This window comes from Dufourea novaeangliae, unplaced genomic scaffold (genome assembly GCF_001272555.1).
Source record: "Dufourea novaeangliae isolate 0120121106 unplaced genomic scaffold, ASM127255v1 scaffold63, whole genome shotgun sequence".
Lineage (NCBI taxonomy): Eukaryota > Metazoa > Arthropoda > Insecta > Hymenoptera > Halictidae > Dufourea > Dufourea novaeangliae.
In genome coordinates, this window is record NW_015373939.1 from 444,497 (window position 1) to 467,444 (window position 22,948).

Below are 22,948 nucleotides of genomic sequence, written 5' to 3' on the forward strand. Positions count from 1 at the left end.
ATGAAACGGACGTCCTTTGGATGTATGCTATCTGGTTAACAAAGCTTCGGATAATATTTTTGCTAACGAAAAACTTGTTTCAAATCGCCTCACGAGTGCCAAGTGACCCATTTCACGGACCTGCAACATTTTTGTTACACCCTGTATATGACCCGAATATGTTCGAACGGTCATTTAGTGTCCACAAAAACCGCGTTAAATATACCTAATGGTGTGAAGTTTTTCTGATAATGCGTATAAATTGCAATTTCTGTTACAGAACTCTTTAGAAATGCGGCAGAGGCTGGTCCTCTGGACATCGTGAAGCTTTGCAAGGGGGAAAAACTCTTGAACATTTCAACTAATTTGCCGGCGAACACATCCGACACACCCTATGTTCTCCAGGTAACAATCCAGCTATCGTACGCAGCCGTCTCTACTATTTTATCTGATTCATTACCGTGTCCTTAAAATATTTTATGACGTTCTCATTAAATTATGCAGTCTAGTGTCCTCTCGAAACTCTATTCGGCGCATAAACGCCGTTGTTACGTGGTTGGGTTGAATAAATAATTAGGTGGAGATGTCCGTTTTCTAATATTTACTTCCAAACAGTAACACGAGATAAATTGTTGAGATACAACTAATTGGTCGGAAAACAAGTACAATCCTCAAATTGTATTTTACAAGAACTGACTGATAGAAGGCGCGTGCTGAGAGATTCGGTAACTTAAATAACTGCTGGTGTAGTGTTCTAAGGTAATATATATAGTCTGGGCCTGGTTCTGGGCCATTGGTCTTCCGTAAAAAGGAGGGGTGTATGACACGTCAGTGATTTGGAGTCATCCTATGTTATTCATATTGTTTGCGCGGGGTAGTCATCCTGACACATCGCACCGTTCGAGGAGACGGTACATTTTACTCAAACAATGACACTTAATGTTAGACGTAATCGTTTTTCAAAACTTTTCGTTGGCGACAATTTTTCATCTTTATTATTATTTTATCATTGACTTTTCGTCTGTATTATATTGCCGACTTTTCATTTATTATTGAAAAATATCTATACATTTTGTATGAACTGTACTACTACATTTGTTAATATTTATTCTTTCATACTGAAAATGAAACACATAAAAGCACTTTTAATTGAAACTCGCAAGATTCACTATAATATGTTTAATATACGAGGGTCACCTTGAGTTTTTTAAATGGAATGCCCAATATTTTGTCCATAATTCGGATGAAGCGTCAAATTCTGCGTAAAGAAGTATTATACCAAGGAGGGCTTAAAATGAATAATTACTGAGATATTCTCAAATTCGTAATCGTATACTAGGAAATATTCCATAATGCTCAGTTAACGTGAGAACACGACTTCGTTTACGACGGCAAGTCATGTTTGTAAACTCGTTCTTTGTTACATGTTAAACGTCATCAATATGAGATGTAGCTGAATTTAGTAGCTGTTTAGTAACTCAGTAAACGTAAAAGTAAGATGTTCAATAACCAAAAAAAAGTACGATACGATAATTGTTTGTGGTACGTGTGATGAAAATGCTACGAGAGCTAGGATATTATACCAACTAAGTATCCTGATCGAAATCAGCCATCACGATCTACCTTTTTAAGGTTTAGTAAAAAGCTCCAAGAACATGGCAGTTTTAGCAGTTTTAAATGATCAAGGATGCCGTACTTCTACCTTAGCAGCAGTTGCCCATAATTCACATATCAGAACACCTCAAATTTCGCGTGGTTCGGGCATTAGTCAAAGCAGTATTGTGTGTATTCTTCATTCGGATAACTTTCATCCAATCATCTGTCAGTACATTAGAAGTTTAATTACGATTTGCAATATAGAAAACATAAAATTTAAAAATTCATATTGTGACATTGAAAATATACAAAACGAAAAACCCTGAGCACTTTTCATCTTTTGTATTAATAATAAAGAATACTGTAACCTATATAAGTATAGTTTTATTTAAATACTATTTATACATATGAATTTATTGTTCCCCTAAGAATTACAATTCCTTTACATCTTGTCTCTTACTTCTAGACTTAATCTTCGTATCTCTAACTTCTTTTCATACCCAAACGCACTACCCCGTAACTTTTGTTGTAAAATTTTTCTACAAAATTTTGAAGAATACGGATTGCAAGGAAGTATAAAAAAGCGAAGGCTCTGTAGTACTTTAGTATGAAAGAATGACATTTAAAGTTATGAATGTTGTGACCTGTCCAAAGTGTATCATTAATTAAATTTTCATAATTTAGTCAACTTTCCGACTTTTGAGTTAAAGTTTTCCTGGCCTTTTCTTGTATATGTAGGTAAAAAGGAATACAACGTCAAACCTGAAATATCGTCACTTTTTCCGTCATATTCAAAAAGAATATTTTTTTAAATATTTTAATTATATCATTAATCATATTAATCTTTTTTGTTCTAAGAAAACAGTTATAAAACTTGGCCTAACCATGCAACTTTCATTGAACAAGTTTTAAATAAATAGCAAACTTTCTATTTTTTCGAACATAAAGAAAATTCCAATTAACCAGAAACTGCTCTTTTGCTTTGAAGAAGTTAAAACCGCATTACATTGTAAAATAATGTTTCAGTTAACGAGGCACAGAAGTTTCAGATCCTGAAATATTCATAATTGCTCTAGCTTCATTGTAAGTTGTGGACCACTAATGTTTCAAACACATTCTATACAATGTTTTTTCTCGTCTACCTTGAACAGATTTAAAATGAAATTTAAAAACCGAAAAATTTATAAATGCAAATGAATATTTGATAATAATAGACATACAATCTGTTTTCTGATTTAATCACGTTATGTTGTTTTTATATTAATAGCAGGGTATCGTTGATATTGTTTCTAATTTTGCTAAAGTCTAAATATTATCCATACACTTTTGTCACACATAATTTTGTTTCTTATTAAAAAGAATATATTTTCCGTCAAACTTCATCGAATCTATCAAAATCACAGATAAGTTATTCCCCCCTCTATAGTGTACAAAGAATAGAGATGGCGTGCAAAATCACTAACGGTGATTTATCACAGTGATCGTCGAATCACGATCACGGTCTTGATTTAACTTCATTCACGACCGTGATTGCGATTTTTTATCTTCAAACAGAAAAACGTATTCAATATGATTTTACGATGAATTACATTACTATTTGTGTTTGTAAAAATCAGTACAAGAAACAAGAAATTCTAAAAGAATGATTTGCTAGGTAACATGTAGATTATAATTTATAATCATTAATTTATTCATTATTCTTCATTGTGTCTAATTATTCCTTCATTTTACAATATATAACTCGAATTTTGTTTTGATGTCGTTAATATAAAATATACAGATTCTGTGTCGCGTATAAAGAACTGTTAGGTTTCTCCACCAATCAGAAACGATCACGAAAAATCACGAATCATTGTGAAAAATCATCGTGATTGGGAACGAACGTGATCGAATCACGAGTGATTTACAAGTAGCAGTTCACGCCATCTCTAACAAAGAAGGTTTCCCAACCCACACATTCTAATTTTAATGTAATATAATTTGATTGTAAAGGGTATCGAATTGTACAAAGAACAATTTTTCTTTTCGGCTGACTTTCACTTTAAGGGGGGGAACCACCCGTTTTTTTAGTATATTTTGTTAATCGTAAAAGATAGAAAATAACTTTTAATGGGCGAGTTTCGTCGTTTTTCATGTACAATCATATGGTGCTAACAAATTGTCCAAAATACAATTTATTTACGTCAAAAAATTGTTTCATAACTTTTCAAATTTACATACCGTCGAAAAGTGACGAGCATTTCTTTGAAAATCCCGTAGTATGTACATATGTACATATATGTTTGAAATTTCCTCCTACAGTTTTACAGATTTTTCTTACTTATATCCCGAGCACACGCCCGCTGACAAGGAAGGTTTCCCGATATGCAGATTTAGATTTTAATGAAACTTTGTAGAATTGTAGATTGTATCGAGTTATGCAAAGAACTATTTAATTTCGGGTGACATTCACTCTAAGGAGGTGAAATCACCTTTTAAATTATGTCGGTTTTTCTTTTTTTAAATGATTGTGTACATTACAATATACATTCTGATTTCAACTTGCTCACTACGGTTTTCGCGAATACCTGGAGCGCAAATATGCGCGTACAAATATGTTTTAACGTTCGTGCGCGTAAAAATGCTCAAGTCAGTACGCAGCTTAATATACGTATACTGATATATATTTCTTTCTTTTGCAGTTTAATAGGTCTTTCAATATCATTTACATTTCTTAATAAAACTTTGTTCCTATATCTTACGGCTAACAAGATATACTAAAAAACGGAAAACTCGGAAAAATTTAAGGGGTGACTTCACTGCTTAGAGCGAATGTCAGCCGAAAAAAATAGTTCCTTGCATAACTCGACACTAGAGTTGAAATGGGGGTTTTGAAGTCTAATTCGACTGGACTATGGTGGCAAACCATGGTGCACACGTTGCTGCCAGATATCTTCTTTACTTGTCCAAATTAAAAACCGTTCTACATTTTTACTGAATTCTTGTTCACAAGTGCTTACAGAACCAATACTACCTACGTAGTAAGTTCGTGCTAAATAAAGAACTGTTAGGGAAAATGCAAAATAGTGCGTAGATAAGACGCACCTCGACTCATTTTTAACCCTCGATTGCCATTTACAACTACTCAAAACCACAAAATTTCATAACTTCTGCAGATCGTTCTTCACGCTTACGATGTACTCCGTGTACGGAGAGGTATCGAGTGTATCAGTAAAACGTATGTCTCCTGTCTTGAAGATCGTCGGGGCGCATCCGGCCTCCTCGCGGGTAATCGAGGCGGAAGTGCTGTGGGCTCTCGAGAGACGTGTGGCGGCCTTGGAACGGCAACTTCGGGAGCAGCAAGAAGCTCTGTGCGCGTCGCCATCCTTCACTCTTCGGGAACTCAAGCGGCAGGTCGATAGTTTCAAGAACAAGTTGGAACACAACGACCAGCTCAATTGGCTGAGTAAGTTTTCCAACGAGTATCTTTAGTTCCGCGTAAAACACCATTTTTTAAAGCGCTCATCGATAGAAGGAAAAAAATATGGAATGAAAATAAGCGTTTAGTAACTAGACTGTGGATGCTTCTGCAAATTTGTGTTTTTGTTTTTATGTGCTAATTTGCAGAACGGAGATTTAGGCAATATTTTGTATCCTTTATTAAGTTTATTCGTTTATTTAGTATATCAAAGATAAGATCGATCACTACATTATACTGCATTAAACTTTTAATTTTATTCTATAGAACGAACTAATATACAGCATTATACAGAATGTTAATAAAATTGTAGGACACTTTCACAGCGTGGATCCCATATGTGAAACTAAGGCGAAAATCAAGAATGATGAAATTGCATTCGAGGCTTCATTTCCGAGTTGCGTAATAGATATAATACGTCTGACACGGTGGGTTATTTTACTTGTGAGGCGCGGTCTTCAATTGTTTCACGAGTTTGTTTCATTCATCGGATTTTATTTAATTCATAAATTTAACTAACAATATGTCATTAATCGATTTCGTATATAAGCTGAGAATCGACTGTTGTAAGTAGTGTAATCGACCATGCCAGACTTATTTCACGCGTATTTTGCTCATATTTTCAACAACTAAAATAACTTGAAAACGAAAGCCTCAGATGTAATTTCGTCATTCTTGATTTTCGTCTTAGTATGGCTTATAGAACCCACCCTATGAAAGTATCCTACAATTTTTATTAACACCTTGTATACATATACATAAGAGACGGTAAAAACGGTACAGCCGAAACACAGATGACTCTTAACTCTTTGAGTAGTATGGGCGCTTATAAGCGCTCAGGGAATAAATAATATAGCTCATTATGGCCTATAAGCGCACAGTGGGATATTTGACCCGAAAAGCTGGCCAAAACTACGAGTATTTTAAAATTTACTCAATCTTCAAAATCTCATAACTTTCTTACTATTCATCCAATGTTGATGAAACAAAAACCATTTTAAAGTTTGAACTTTCTAATTTTTGATTCTTTGAATAAATTTTATCAAAATGGTTGTCTAGAGGGTAAAATTCACCCTTCGATAGGAGTGTGCCAAACTGTATTTTTCCTTGATGTTCGTCAAGTGCTACGGAGTGCAAACAATATTTTTTTGCAATTTTGAAATATACCACCGGAAAGTACGATCGTTTGTATTTAAAATAGATGAAATCTCAGCGAAGAACTATGTCGTTTAACAAAGATACAGCCCTTCAAAGGAAACCTATATTTTTCAAATGTTTATGTACGGTAAGATATGTATACATATACATATGGTACAATATATACATATAATAGAAGGTCATCAACGAACCCTACTGTTAATAAAGTTAATAACATACTAAAACTTCAATCGTCAGGAATTGACAGACGAAATTTACAATAGGTTAACAATCAACTGACAGAGATGGATGCACGCGGGTCGATTGTATCTACAACCATAAACATTCTGATTTATGGTATATAATATATAAAATAATATATATTGTAAGAATATTTTTTATTTGCAATATATATAGGAAAATTATTTTTCGTCATAAAATGCTGTGCAATATTCTTCATCAGACAGTTTTTCTTGCTTATGATATATCTGTCCTTCATCGATTTATCATCCACACCTCAGTTACCCCATCATCAGATCAACCGTACAATATACGCCTATCGTATGATCCTTTGCTTTCATAACAAGCTAAACTGCATCCAAAATGGATATTTTTTAACGAAATTATTCGAACGAAGTCTTTCATGCATGGCACCGTTCAATGGTCTGCGTTTTTGTAAATGACTATAACTTCGTTAAAAAACATCCGTTTTGGATGCAGTTTGGCTTGTTTTGAAGGCATAGAATCATTATTTCTGAAATACATCCAAAATTCCGAACACTGTTTTCTATAAGAAACATCCGTTCTCAAATATGAACAACATTTTACTATTTGAAGGCCCTCTTCATAAGGGAAGATTTTACCTCTTGGCCACCGAGTTAAATAAAATCGAACAAAAGATTTCAAAAGTAGAAGGTTCAAGTTTTAATTTGCCTTCCATTTAAACAAATTCTGACGAATATTAACAAAGTTATGGAACATTGTATCTCAATAATTTTTCAGGAGTACACATGTGAGGCGATACTTATGAACAGAACTGTAGTTTTAGCAACTCTTAGCACGTAATTTTTCAAGAAGTATATAAAGCAATGTCCAAGGATAAAAATATATCCAAAGTAAAGGGGTGCTTTGGGGTGCAAAAAAGTAATTCAATATTTTATACTTGATTTTATGAAAAAGAAAACACTGTTTTCAAATTGTTATTTTATCAAAACCACACAAAAAAGTGAAGGAAAAAAGGTGCAAAATGACTCTACATATCTTCCTCTATATGCTACATTTGTTGTTATTGCACTTCCTTAACACTTGTAAGAAATCACTTTCTTAATATAGGTTTCTTGGCATTTTCTTCGAGCACAAAAATTGTTAACATTCAAGCCTCAATTTGTTGCTAAATACTGATGTTTTCGAAAAACCAAGATAGCAGTTTACTTTTATTTATTCTTGGCAACATAGGGACAAAGTTTCATTCATTTTGAACAAAGATAAAATTTGGGGTTTTGGCCAGCTTTTCGGGTAAAATACCCCACTGTGCGGCGTTTGTAAGCGCTCTGAAAAATAAGTTCGTCATACCTTATTGGCGTATGTACATGCAGTTAGAGTTGAACGTTCATTGATATTAGATAATAAATGTAGTTTTTATACCATAAATAGTGAGGCACCACAAAAATGAAAACCGCGCAATAAAATCTATAGCACAACATTATTTCTACTTTTGCTTCAATGATACATGGTGTTTGTGCATTAAGCTGCTCCGTACCGAAAGGATCAATTGTTAAAGAAATGGCTCAAGAACAATAGAAAATGTAGAATAATATGTACGTTTTTATATGGGGCTGCGTTTTTTTAATAAATTGGCTTTGAAAACATTGTGCACACACGTGAAATTAAACTGGATTTGAATGACGTGTATTTTTATTACTTACTGTAGTATGTTCTAGAGATGTACTTATTGTGATAAGTATGGTTACGTACTGTAAACACAAATACTTGCATATAAAATACATTTTCAACGTCGATTTCCTCCAAAACTAAGCTCCATATTTGTATAAATAAACTGTATTCTACATTTTCATCTTGGTTTCGTAATAAATTAAACCTTTGTTTTAAAAATATAATTACTCGTTTGTATGCTTTGTTAAGGTAGTGTGGAACAGTGATTCACACTAATGATTGTTGTTACGCAATCATCTCATATTTTCGTTAAAACAAACATTAAAATTTCGTTGATTAATGGTAGATTACTTATCTTTGCACCTGACATTTCTCGTTCTTTTTTTTTTAAATTCTTGTTGGTTCGGTTTGTAAATAAATGTAGGAACCAGTCGCTTTGACTGCTTTAACAATTTCAGTGTTATAGCGGCTGTATACAAAATTTAACGAAAGCTTCATCGTAGACCGTGATAACAATGAGTGTAATCACCTGATACAGTAGACATTCGTTTATTGCCGGCCCTTTTATTGTCGTATAGGAACGCCCTTCGCTCACACGTATTTCTCACACACGTGCGTGCACCCCACTCTGTCGTCTAACACGCCCAGAGCGGAATACATACGGTGTCGCGTTTCATTCGTATATTTCACTACAGAAAGTGAATAAGTGTATATAATATTGTTTTAATAAAAAGTTTCAATGCTTTTAGATGTTTTCCGTTCTAATCAACTACATTTCTTATTATGCTTAATTCATATTGAATATAAGTAGTTATGTAAGCAAATAAATTTATAACAAAGTCTGTGTTGGGCATAACCTCTTTGGGCACAAGAATATTAAATGTCTTCAAGGTGGTTGATCATAGTAATTGAAAAATTGCAAAAAATTCAAAATTCATATATATAGAGTTTATAAATGAGATTAATACCTATTAAAAAGATGTGTTTTCCTAGGGCGTGATTATGCAAAATTTAATACAATAGTAAAAAGTGAAACTGAACCAATAATACTGTTTTATATAAATGATTATTCCTATAAATATTACATATATGAAACAGTATTATTGGTTCAGTTTTACTTTGTACTAGTGTAATAAATTTTGCAGTATCACGCCCTAGGAAAACACATTTTTTTTTAAATAGGTATTAATCTCATTTATAAACTCCATATGTATGAATTTTGTATTTTTTGCAGCTTTTCAATTACTATGATCAACCACCGTAAAAACATTTAATATTCTTATGCCCAAAGAGGTTATGCCCAAAACATACTTTGTTATAAATTTATCTGCTTACATAACTACTTATATTCAATATGAATTACGGGGGAAGACTCCTTTGGGACCAACTCCGAATCGATCGAAGCGCTGATGTAAACAATCGGACGCTAACGAAAACACATAATCGATAATTGGGACAGCTTGATAATACGACATTTAACGGCAGTACCTACAAATAATGAAGCATGTTTTTCACAAACTTTCAAATTTTTCTAACAATGTTCCCGACAACATTTCACGAGTTTTCAACATATACATTTCATTTCTAATGACCTTCCGAACTATTTTGCACAAAAAAATAGCTAAATAGCAAAACGCTCTTCGAATAAAAAAAGTATCTTTATTCGTTGAATAAATTCTCAACGAATAAATTTGTCCATTCAATATTCTTTTTGCGTTCTTTTTACGAAATATATGTGTACGCCTATAATACCCTCATCAATTATGTCAATAAAAGATAAATAAATATCATTTCAAACAGCAGATTTGCATAGTATTCCATGTTTTTGTATATAGAATACCCGGAATATATGTTGCGTCATTTTTACAATTTGTTTCTCCGGAATACCATTTCTAGTATTTCGCATGTAATTCCATTGCTTAAAAAAATAAGCATTATTGCTAGTACGAATAGAAAAGGTTTATCGTTGGACACATTAATACGTAAGTATGTATTGTTTTATTCTCAAATCTCTTTCGGTCGTGCCATTCTTTTCCTACGTTCGGCGAGAATCGAAATCTCGCCACGGGCCGTAGGCCTAGGCCGTAGCCATAGGTATTCCATCATTCTCCTGATGGGCAGAATTGTAATGGCACTAATAGGAACATGTGGCAACAGCGTAACAAAACACTCGATACGATCCAGCACGTGTTGCGAGGTTACATGTATCAATTCCCTCTGTTTTATCCATGCTCAGTGGTAGCATAGCCAAAGTGACTGACATATACCATAAGCGCCTCTAGCGGAGAATCCTTAAAACTATACCACTGTATATTCCTGAGTCTGGACGCGTCAAATCGTAGAATCCAACTTACGCCTTCCACGAGTGGTGTATAGGGTGATCGGGTCAGCTATTGACGAGAAAACAACTAAATCGTGAGATATTTGACAAAATGTGACTTGAGCAGCCATCTTATGTGCTTTATCGGCGTCTATCACAATCACAGAATTTCTAAAATTCTAATGCTTTCAACGTTTGGTGTTTTTTGGTGTTTCTAAGGACCGGACCACCCTGTAGTGAAGTTTACCCGTGAAAACTTCATTTGTGCAATTATCGAGGCAGAAGTTGGATTCTACGAAATCGAATTTCTCTCTCGTGCATCGAGTCTCCCCCTTAAGCATAATACGAAATGTAGTTGATTATAACTAAAAACATCTAAAAGCATTGAAACATTTTATTAAAACAATATTATATAAACTTATTCGCTTTCTGTAGTGAAATATACGAGTGAAACGCGACACCGTATATATTCCGTCCTGGGCGTGCTAGACGACAGAGTGGGATGCGCGCACGTGTGTGAGAAATACGTGTGAGCGAAGGGCGTTCCCATGCTACAATAAAAGGGCCGGTAATAAACGAATGTCTATTGTATCAGGTGATTGCACAGTTAAATTACTAAAAGAAGTGGCTCTTTGTTATCGTGTTCTAACATCAAGCTTTTGTTAAATTTTGTATACAGCCGCTATAACACTGAAATTGTTAACCCCTTGCCATACCATTTAACTCTGAAGAATTCGGGCCCAAGCGATGCGCCCGAATAGTCGGGAAAGGAGCCAAAGTGGCGGAGACAGAGTGTCGGAACTTGAAACATGATATCTTGCGACTACCTGCGAAGTCACGAGGTCGACTCGTGACATTTATGTTTGGTTGGAACTTTTGAATACGAGTCAGACTCATAATATTCACGTTTGACATGAAATTAGACCACGAGCCTGACTCGTGATATTCAGGTTTGGCTCAAAGTTCTCATCACGAGTCAGACTTGTCAAAGTATGGCAAGGGGTTAAAGCAGTCAAAGCGACTGGTTCCTACGTTTTCTAACAAACTACAAATAATACAATACAACGAAATAATTAAAAATCTCAACCTGTATATAATTGTACAACTATTTCCGCTTAAGAAACAATTAATGTTTTCAATATATTCTCTTAAATTTGTTACTTATAATATTTTACTTCCAAGACACTTCTCAATATATGTAAAAAAAAGTATTGGTGAATGTTTAATTCTTTGTCCATTGATCTCTACTTCAAAATATTAACAGAAGGTTCTTAATAATAAAATCATAGAACAATAGGATTGAATATCTTAAAGGTATTATGAAAATTTAACATTGAGTATGTTATAATGACTGATTATGAATCAGAAGTAAAATATTATACCTAATAAACTCCATGTAATGAAGTTAAAACATTAATTGTCTATTAAACTGAAATGGGTGTACAATTATACATATACAGGTTGAGCTTTTCTGTTACTCCATATTAGTAGTATCTAAATGAATAACTTATTTTCCTGGCAAAGTAGTCACATTGGTTCAGTTTTGCTTCTTACTGTATTTTGTTGCAATCACTAACTTGTCTTTTTCTACACTTTTATACATAAATAAGATAACTAATAAGCAAATGTAGTTGTTAATCATTTTGTATGTCACAATTAAAAGAAATTCAAATATTCATATTATTGATTACATTGTTTTCAATAAAGAAGAATAAATGAAACTGCTGTTCAATTATACATGCATTATAAACAATGGTCCAGTAACTTTGATCACCTCAATTATCTTCATTGTTTCTACAGGTATAAACAAATTTTATTTACAAAACTTACCTGGTATCAGAGGGACTATAACATAGCAGAAATAATTTTGTTATAGGTCGAGAAAAAATTAACAGTTTGTTACATTTTGTATATAAAATGTCTCACGAATTATTCATTTTTTTCACATATTACCTTAACATTTTATTACGCAGAATGTTTAGAAGAATACACTTACGATAAAAAATATTTTTATTCCACAATATTGCAGTATCATTAAAAACGAAATATATTTAATCTTGAAAACTCAGGATATCCTCGACAAACGAAAAAATTGTTACTGCAAATTAATAGCCCTTTCCATACTAAACAACTTCTGTGAATAAACTTTTCTGATATCTCCAAAAATAACGAAGATAATGAAGATGATCGTAAAATGCGTATATCCAGCCCACCCTACATGTAGGTGCGTCGCACAACTGAAGGGCCGAATGGAGGGGAGAACGCGCGGGTGATTGGAGCTTCCTTATTGCAGTATTCCTGAAATTCTGGCCCTCTACAGCCCCGAAGGCTGCAATAAACGATCGCCTACTGTAACTTTTTGGGTCGTGGTTCGAAAACACAGCGCTCAAAGGAGCACAGTTAACCAAAGACCCGCGCAGCGCATAGTGATCCATTTCGCGAATGTAGCTAAACAAAAATACGTAGGCATAATGTAGGCAATATTTTAATATTCTACTGTCGTAATTTTATAAATTTCATATATGTATACACAGGAGTGTGATCCACACAACTTGTTCACCCTGAATAACTTCTAAAATATGCATTGTACGAACAATTTTTTTATAGAACAGTTGTATGGTTTAGAGGGATACATTATGTAATGCATATATTTTTTTGTAAATGGACGCGTTTAGGATATTTGAAGGTCAACTTCATTTTTTTAAATAGAATGCTATATTTTTTATGCGAAAATATCGAAGAGCGTTAAATTTTGAGTAAAAAAGTACTGACCTTTACCAGTCATAAACCTAATAATTAACGAATAATTGCACTTTGTTTCTTGAAACCGGTCTGTGATTGGTCCTGATGGAGAATTTCTGTGCCCACCACGTTCACCAGATCTAACGCCACTAGACTACTTTCTATGGGGTACATTAAAAGATATGGTGTATCGTGAACTAACAACAACACCAGAGAATATGAAAGGACGAATTCGTGCAGCATGCAGTATACTTGCTGCAGAAAGAATTCAGAGTGTAGTGTATTAATGTGAATGGGCACCATTTCGAACACCTACGTTAAGGAATAGAAGAAGTCTTACGGGAATCTTTGCTGGTATTGAATCTCCAACTTGATATTACGCACAGACCATTTTCAAGAAACAAAGTGAAATTATTCGTTAATTATTAGGTTCACGACTAATAAAGGTCAGTACTTTTTTAGTCAAAATTTATGTATTACATATATACAGGGTGTCCCAAAAATGTCCTCAGACCCGGAAATGAGGCACTCGGGGGGTGAATTGGAACAACTTTTTCCTTACCAACAATGTAATCTGAGGCTTCGTTACCGAGATATTAACGAAAAACCGCGACCAACCAGAGCGCGAGTTTACCAGCCGAGTTCCCGCGCTAGCGGTGGCTATGCGCTACGCTTCTACTACGAAGCTCCAAACAAGTAGGTCAACATGCATCGCAGTAAACTGCGTATGATAGCAAATAAAAAAGACGTAAAAAATAAAATCATACATTTTATCATCTGCAGTTTCTTATTTAAAGAGATTAATGAATGAAACGTAAATGTAGGCAAATTATGTGTAACGTAAAAAGACGAATGCACATTTACTTTTTTGTAAATTCCTTTTTACAAATTTGCAAATTTCCTTTTCAAATAACGTGTGAACGAAAAGGTAATGTAACAGAGAATGAACGAGAAGTGATAGTAGTTCGGTATTGGTATAAAAATTCGTAGTTTAATAACGGTCAACAATGTTACTGATAATGAATAAGTTTCTTCAAAAAGCCCGAAGAAAAAGTTAGATACAGAAACTTGCAGCATTATCGCCGGAAATAAGCCATAGTTTGCGTTAAATTAAAAATATAATAATCAGCAATAAATTGATTAGAACTCACCCTTTCGGAAATTCACCTGCAGTTTGCAAACCTGTGTCACTAGGCCACTGAACCGATCCTGGTCATTGACGACCGAAACGGTTCATGGCAGACTATCGCCCAGTTCGCAGGTGATCACAGGTATACCTCACCAGCCGAAGTTTAGGGTTGTAACGTCAAGTGCGTCCTGGTTATTCCACCGAATACGTACTCACTTCACTGCACAACCACTAACACTGATCAGCCGACACAATCACTTAATGTATTTTTAATCCAACGTGTTGTTCCTACGTTAGGAAAATGCGTGGCCCCGGAAAGGGCCGAGTGTTTTCAATTTATCAGATGTTTATCGTAGCCAAACACTTGCACAGCAGCACCCACATCGCCGTGATTCTGTACGTACCACCAGAGCATTGCGTAATATTCCCGTGAACTGAACATCTCCGTCGCCCGATTGCTAACCGACTGACAGAATTTTTCCGAAAGGGCTTCCTCTACCCCCAAGTAGTTTCCCATCGTTACATTGTGAGTTCACTCCCACCACGACAAGATTTAGGTAAAAAGAAACCAACGGTTCTAGGATAACACGTGCTTTGCAGAAGTGCAAGGGAAGAACCGTCGCGCAGTTTCACCAAGGCGCGTAGCCTGTTAATTTATTGCCAGGGTACCTACTGCTTCGAGACAGAAAACAGACATCACGTGTATCGGCTTTAAAATGTACGAAATAAAGAGGACCACCAACGTACCCGCTGCTTCGAATTGGAAAGTACAATGTACATTGTTTTCCCCGAGGAGCAGGGAAAAAATTTCACCGACACGTGTGAGTTGACGCTGCTTGGCCCTGGCCGACCACCCTTGTAGAGGCCGAAGCGGAATTTTCGGTTATTTATGACTCAACATCTTCGGCCTCGTAGCAACCGTGAACTCACAACAGAATTGACAATCGACAATTTTATTACAACTCTGTGAAATTGTAGTTCTCATGAAAATATTTCATACGTATTTTTTTTTTAGTACTCCGTCAAATATCTCGGAAATTATTAGACATATAAAAACCGTATTCGTTAAACTCTTTTCCGTAAAATAAGCCATTAATATTTGCATTTGAGACTTAGTGTTCGAGAAAATCGACTTCGAACATCAATCTGAAACTCGTGTATTCGTCATAGTAGTAAGTACTAACGGAATGCAATGAACAGACGCACTAACAAAGTACTACTCAATTGCACGCGTATTCAGCATATTTTCAAATTTTATTTTTTCGAATACTAAAATAGAAATGAAAAATTTTATATTTTTTTCTTATCTTTTTATGAGGAAGTACCTCATGTCCGCTTGTACATAACTTTCGGAGGCACCCTGTACATCACTGCTGCTTCTAGTTGTTCTGTTATTCCAATGGAATCAGGGTCTGCGTGACAGGAAAAATTTATCACAATTTACAGAATACAGTCCCAAATAGCATAAAAAGATCATACATTCGTTCCGGATATATTATCCATTAGGAGGATATTCCGAAAAATCGTCCCCTTTAAATGTCGTAGGAAGGTCGAATGTACAAAGTGGAACGTCCTAAGGATATTCTGCCTCAACATTCTCGGAACCATTTCTAATTCTGTAAAAGTAATATTCTCTGTACTTTTTGGGAACGTTTAAAGAGTTTTTAAAGACGCTATGGTAATATCTTAAAAGGCGTATAAGAAATGTTCGCCAAATGTTTAAAATTACTAAACGACACAATCCGTTTAAATCCTAAGAACATTCATAAGACTTAAGAAACGGACATTCCTAGAACATGCGAAACTTAAGTCTCGAGAACATCCGTAAGACTTTCAGGACGGACGTTTCTAGAACATCCGAAATTTACGTCTTGAGAAAATTCGTAGGATTTGTGGGACTGCTGTTTCTAGAACATCCGAAATTTAAGTCTTACGAACATTCTAGGGAAGTTCAAAATAGTTGTAGGATATTCGGATATAAACTGAACATGAAACGGGCGTCTTTTGGATGTACGGTGCTATATGAGTTGTAATTTGAAAACCAGTGTTATAGTACTATACATACAGGACCCTTAAAACTTGAATGTTAAATATCTTACAAACTATTAACTGTTTACGCCCAAAAGGGGGTAGATTCAGTACTACAGTCTCTATCGCTATACAAAAGCTCATTCAAATCTGAGGGTAACACCTCGGGACCTTTTCTTGTTAGTCCACACGTAACGAAGATGTTTTATTATTACTGTTGCTGTTGCTGTTGTTATTATTAGTAGTAGTAGTAGAAGGGTAACAATTTCTCCAACTCTTAAAATAATTCGATACTTCGACACAAAATATCGGAATACGATGTTTCCATACATTTTTTCTCGATACATTCAGTTTTTTCCACTTGAAAGTCAAATTTTTGCCTATCTTTATTATCTCTGACCTTGCGAGCGCGAAAGCTGATTTCACTTTGTCAGTCGGCGAGTTTCGAAAAATTCACGGACTGCCAGAGCAAATCGAAAAATCAGTCTGCCGCCGACTATCTGACGGGGACGATGGATATACGCGCGGATAAACATCAGCCTGGCGTATACGCCTACTGCTGAATAAATATTTGCCTATGCAAGGAACCATCCCAGCTATTCCAATCTTTGGTTCCTAGCCAAATGCGTATACAGGGTGTCCCGTACTATGTGGGAAGTATTGCAGGGGTATATTCAAAACACAAAAATGAAAAAAAAAGTTCATATAAACATATGTTCGATGTTATCGTGTTTTCGAGTTACAGTCTGTTTCGTGTTGCAACAAGCGTGTAATTAACTTCAATGGAAATACTCGAAATGGACACCTCTAGTTTGAATACATGCGTTCACCAAACACAGTCCACTTATAATATTATCATAAGTACTATCCTCAATTTTTTAAAGATCTTTTGGTGGGGTGCATCGTAGTTTAAAAAATCAAAAATCAATTTTTGTCCGTGAAAAAGTAACTTATACTTTCAATTTTTATATTTTGTTTATTAAATAAGTATATTATTTGTTTTCACGTGTTTTTACATTCAGCAAAATAATATATAAACTAAAAAAATTAAATTAACACAACTGCTTCGCACTACACTATGGCCCTTATATGTGAAAATATTTAGTGACATTCTCACAGCCTCCGATGGCGCAGTAACTAATTGTAAGTGACTAAATTTTTTTGTATTACATTAATTATATTTCTTTTATTTTCTAGCTAAATGACAATGACCAGTATTTATTTACAAGCACTTTAAAAATAGTTTAAAATAGTTTTATTCTAAAATACGTACAAAAATAACTTTGGAGCATTTTTAATCGCATTATTCCTCTACCTACATATCTTATTCCCTATACAGAATTGTTTGAAATTTTCTACATTAAATGAATATATGGAGTTTAATTTAAAAAGCCTTTATCTTCAATCATTGTGTGTAGATTGTAGCAAATGTGACTGTTTGACGTCCACAGTCTTCTGTCCCATTTCGCTGTTTCTCCTTCCACGTGCCCTAGTAATGATAGGATTTTTTGTACCCCCTTATCCTGCTATACCCTTTTCCGGCTTCTCTTTATAGACTTTGTAATTTTTGAAATTGTGTGTTACCTTTTTGTCCAGGAGTGTATCAGCAAAAATTGGTATGTTTTCGGTGACATTTTCACTTTCATAATTATCTCTATCTCTACATATATGTATAAAGTACCGACTGACATCAACACATAGCCCAAACCGCTGAACCTAGAAATATGAAATTTTAGGGATGTCTTCCCCTTAGGACGTAGGCATCCACTAAGAAAGGATTTTTCGAAATTCAACCCCTAATGGAGTAAAAAGGGATAAAACGTATTTTCTGGGAATCTGCAATATCTCTTAGACCCAGTGAGATGCCACACTACCTTTCCCTTTAAAATGCTACTTATACAGATGACTGGAAAGTAATTTCAGGATATTCTGAAATTCCCTCTACAGTAGATGAGAAGGGGTACAATGTGTTTTTATACATTTTTCAATATCTCTTAATTATTCTTATTCAACAGCAAAATTTAATTTTTTTATTCGAAGGGAATTTATTGTACCCGTCGAATAAGATTTTCATCGGTATCCGTACTTTTAATTTATCCGAAACGCGTCTCCGGGAAAGCTAATTTCTCCATCTTTGCCAAGTCGGACAGCAAGCAGCGCGGGTATTTTTTTACTCTTTGAGGGTTGTACTATCATGTAGACTACCAGATGAAAGGTATCTTTAAAATTAAACCACCGAAAAATGGCTCCAAAGAATAGGTATTGTGACGTACGCCAACAACAAAGAAGGCTTTCTTTTTAACCCTTAACCCTGTCATGGACGCTGGAATGTACCGGCTTAGACAAGGGACGTCGCTTCTGGGCTGATGCAGCGATCTATGGTCTGTTTTTCTAGTTACAAATTTTTTTTGAGAATCTTTTAGAAAATGATCGTGATTTTTTCGCAATTAGAGAACAAGCCTCAGGAGCGATAGAAAAATTACAGAAGGAGAATATATGTACTTTTAACGAAAAACGAAAAGAACCGACATTGTGTAAAGTTGACGATTATGTAATGGTCAGGAATGTTGACAATACACCTGGAGTAAATAAAAAGCTCATTTGAAGTTTAAAGAGCCCTATGTTGTTAAGCACGTATTAGACTTTGATCGATATATTGTTACCGATGTGGATGGGTTCCAATTAACACAGATACCATATACAGGAACTGTGAGTGTGGATCGAATGAGACTTTGGGACGAGAGTAATTAGTTGTAAGATATTATTATGTTAAGTTCAGAATTAGTTGTAAGGTATTATTGTATTAGTCTAGGATATGATATTGTTATATATTATATGTTTAATTCATAAGTTGTTTGTCGATGTTGATTAGTAGCCTGCATGATCGGGACGATCATATTGTCAGGATTGGCCGATCTGTAGGAAAGTTTAGGGTAGAGTCTAGCGGCGAGACGCTTATCTTGCTGCCACAGCCTCTTGAAGGGGATATGTTTACCTTAAGGAGACGACACGACGCTCAGGGCAGCGAGACGCTCGACAGTCAGTCGTCTGTTGGAACACGCAGAGTATGCGTCGTAAAGAATAAATCTATATATATTTCTATTTGTCGGATTTACTTGCCCCACAGAAACCAACCTATTCCTTTAACCTAAAGCGGCTCCCGGTGATGAAATAAGCATCGGTTCGTCCGCTCCTTGAATTAGCTCCCAGTGGTGAAATAAATATCGGTTCGTCCACATCTTGAACAAAAAAGCCGAGTGGCTCCCTGTGATGAAATAAGTATTGGTTCGTCCGCTCTTAACACACTACATTATCACGGCTACGGCGAAAACTGCCTTTAGCCCTTGGCTCGTAACAGTATCTTCTTTTATTGCAAACAATTTGAATAACAGCTTAATTCTTTATTGTATCGAATTGCCGTATAGACCATTCGATAACTGCAACTTGACTACAAATTTTAAAACAAAATATTTTACTCTAATTGTAAGTTAATTAGGAGTCGCGATGATTTGTTTGTCTTTGAAAAATCACTGTAACGTCAATTGTTAACATTAAGAATTGACATTTAGCCGAATTCTGGGGTATGAGTTAAATTATCTGTGCCTTAATTTTCGGAAAAATCCATTGAGTGGCTTCTCTTATAAAGATCACAAAGTTCCGGTATGCAAACGGACAGCACGCGGCGGGAGCGGAGTGGGGAGAGCCAGAAGGATAATGACGCAGAATATCCTGAGCCTGAGAGAAAGATAGCCGTACCTGCAAACCTAGCCACAGTAGTGACTATCTTAGCAGATCTCACAGCCAGGATATATCCTGACGTCTCCAATATCAAGGAGAAGTCAATGGACTGGTTGTGCGAGACTTTTTGGACGATTTTTGAAACACATACATATGTATGCAGCATTGTCCTGTCAATATGGGTCCTATATGCTCAGTTCTGTCCTGACAATCAAGCAGTACACATCATTTGTTTATATTCCGCTCATTACAACGGCTTCATACACCCAGTTATTCACATTTATCAGTGCTTTTAAGAGTAATTACACTTCAATTTTTCTGCTACTCGCTAAGATTACTGACAGCTAATTAGTGTACATTGCCGCTATCATAGTGACGAGATACAAATATCGCATACAGCACGCATAATTACAAGAATCGCTAACTATCGACTTGTTCAAGTGCCGTCGTATTGTGGTCTCCTCAATATCTACCAGGAAACTACCTACACAATGCCCAGGATGTCTCAGCAAACCAGCAAGTGCAAAGGATGCAAAACTCGGGTCGTAAATCCTACAATACGTAACGATTATGCGATTCTCTCCCACACAGGACCGTCTTCTTTAAGTTGTTTTGGACACCCCTGGTCTAACGGTCGCTTACTTAACTGTAAAAACCGACACCGCGACTTCCACAGCTGCTACCGTCTCACCTGGATCACCTGGATCAACACCCTCAGCCCAATCACGCTCTACTTTGCCTACCATTGAAGATACCAGAGTGCTAAGACAGATGGAGCTCCAAAATTTCAAACAAGACCTCCTTAATCACATCAAAACTGAAATTGCTCAAATCAAAACAGACTTTGCTGTTCTATAAGACTACGTAAACGGACTCCATGTGGGAGTTAAACATTTGGCAACCAAACAATCTCACCAACCAAATCAGGATAGTGATCCTATCCTAGCTGTAAACGACTGCATCACTGAACTAAATCAACGAGACGAAACAGCAAGACACATAATTATACATGGATTTCCAGAAACCGCTGACACTACTATTGAAGCGGTAAAAAAACACGATCAACAGGCAGCACTTGAGATGATCAAAAAAATAATACCGGGTGACCATCAGTTCCATACCACTAGGCTAGGCAGAAAACCCATCACCAAGGCTTCTCAGGATCGCATTCCACAAGACAGAAGAAGCAAAAACCATACTAATGAATAAACACAAATACACTAGCTTTATAAAATCACCGACGACAAAACACCGATGGAACGCTCCTACCTCTCGTAACTTCAATCTCAGCTCATCGACATGAACTCAACGGCCGATCCCAAGCGCACCATTAAGTATATAAACGGTATTCCCAGAATTGTCAATCTTCCTCCCGGTAAACAGTCAAAAAACTAAACTATACGCTTACGGTATATTATCAAAATGTTCATGGCATCCGTACAAAGTTACATGACTTGATCTGTTCCATAAAATCATCCTCAGTAATATATGACGTCATTATCCTAACCGAGACATGGCTGAATGAAAATATTGACATTGGAGAACTAGGTTTTTCCGATCACACGGTATTTCGCTTAGACAGAAATTCAATCACTAGCTCGCGAAAGCGAGGTGGTGGAGTGCTCATTGCTATTAAACGGAGTTTAACATGCAATCTTATCCCGCTGTCCTACACCAACATCGAACAACTTTTTGTTAAAATATCCACAAGGTTCCCATCTTGGACCGCTACTCGTCTATTAATGACATCGGTACCTCACTTCTTCACAGTAGGTTTTAGCTTTTTGCTGACGATCTCAAACTCTTTAAAATTATTACTACCATCTCGGATGCTGTGGATCTCCAACGGGATATACTGCGGTTAGAAAACTGGTGTCGCATTAACCATATAGACCTAAATATTAGTAAATGTCACGTAACTAGTTTTTCACGTAGCACAAATCCAATACTTTTCCCGTACCATATTGACAATTCCGAGTTAACGTCCTTAAATACAGTGCAAGATCTTTGCGTCTGTTACAATAATACTCTTATCTTTACAGACGACTACAACCAGATAGTTGCTAAATCTAGTCAAGCACTCGGATTTGTCACTAGGTTTGGGCAACAATTTAGAAACCCCCAAACCCTAATAACTCTGTTCTCTTCATTAGTTTTACTTCACCTTACGTACGCATCAACTATATGGTCACTATCTACTCAGACGCATTGTATTCTTCTGGAGAGAATCCAACGCAGATTCCTTAGACTGTTAGGCTATAAAAGTGGGACTCCGATGTCCAAATATGATCATGATTATACCCCGATTATGCGCAGATTTATCATTCAGACTCTTGAAGAACGTCAAACTATGAATGACCTTACCTTTTTGTATAAAATTGTAAATAGTAAACTGAAGAGCTCCTACTTACTCGAATTGCTAAATTTTAATGTACCTAAATACTCAATGAGACAGGCACTATTGATTTACACCACGTCCTACACTTCAAGGTTTCATTCAACTGACCCAATTACCAGAATTTGCAACACCTACTGTGCCAACTCCTACTGTAACCAAATAGACTTTTTCTCTAATTCACTAAACAAATTTAAAGAACAAATCCACCGTTCACTCACTTAACAATCCCTTATTTACTTTAAAATGCGATCTTCACACGTTTAAACTAACATATGTAACCGCGATGCGTCCGACTGAATGCTGTCTACCGTCATGTCTTGCTTACATAGTCAACCTACTACTAATCAATCAATGAACTCCGTGAGATCGTATCCCCGAAATGCTTACACCACACTCTATACATATACGTAACACTCTGGCTGTCTTAAGACGGCTCTATCACATCGTAAACATAACGGCAATTGTATATCGACATATTAGCCTTACCGTTTCTGATTATCCTACGCTGTGACATATGAATTCTATAATCTT

At 35.6% G+C, this 22,948-nt stretch overlaps 1 protein-coding gene across 1 annotated transcript in view; it reads left to right on the forward strand.

Moving 5' to 3' along the window:
* The window catches only part of LOC107185630, a 57,995-nt gene that overhangs the window by 17,557 nt on the left and 17,490 nt on the right, over positions 1 to 22,948 (forward strand). Inside the window, exons 2-3 of the mRNA XM_015573360.1 lie at positions 260 to 384; positions 4,813 to 5,020. Of these exons, the coding sequence (XP_015428846.1) occupies positions 260 to 384; positions 4,813 to 5,020 (333 nt within the window). The remainder of the gene's footprint in view (positions 1 to 259; positions 385 to 4,812; positions 5,021 to 22,948) is intronic.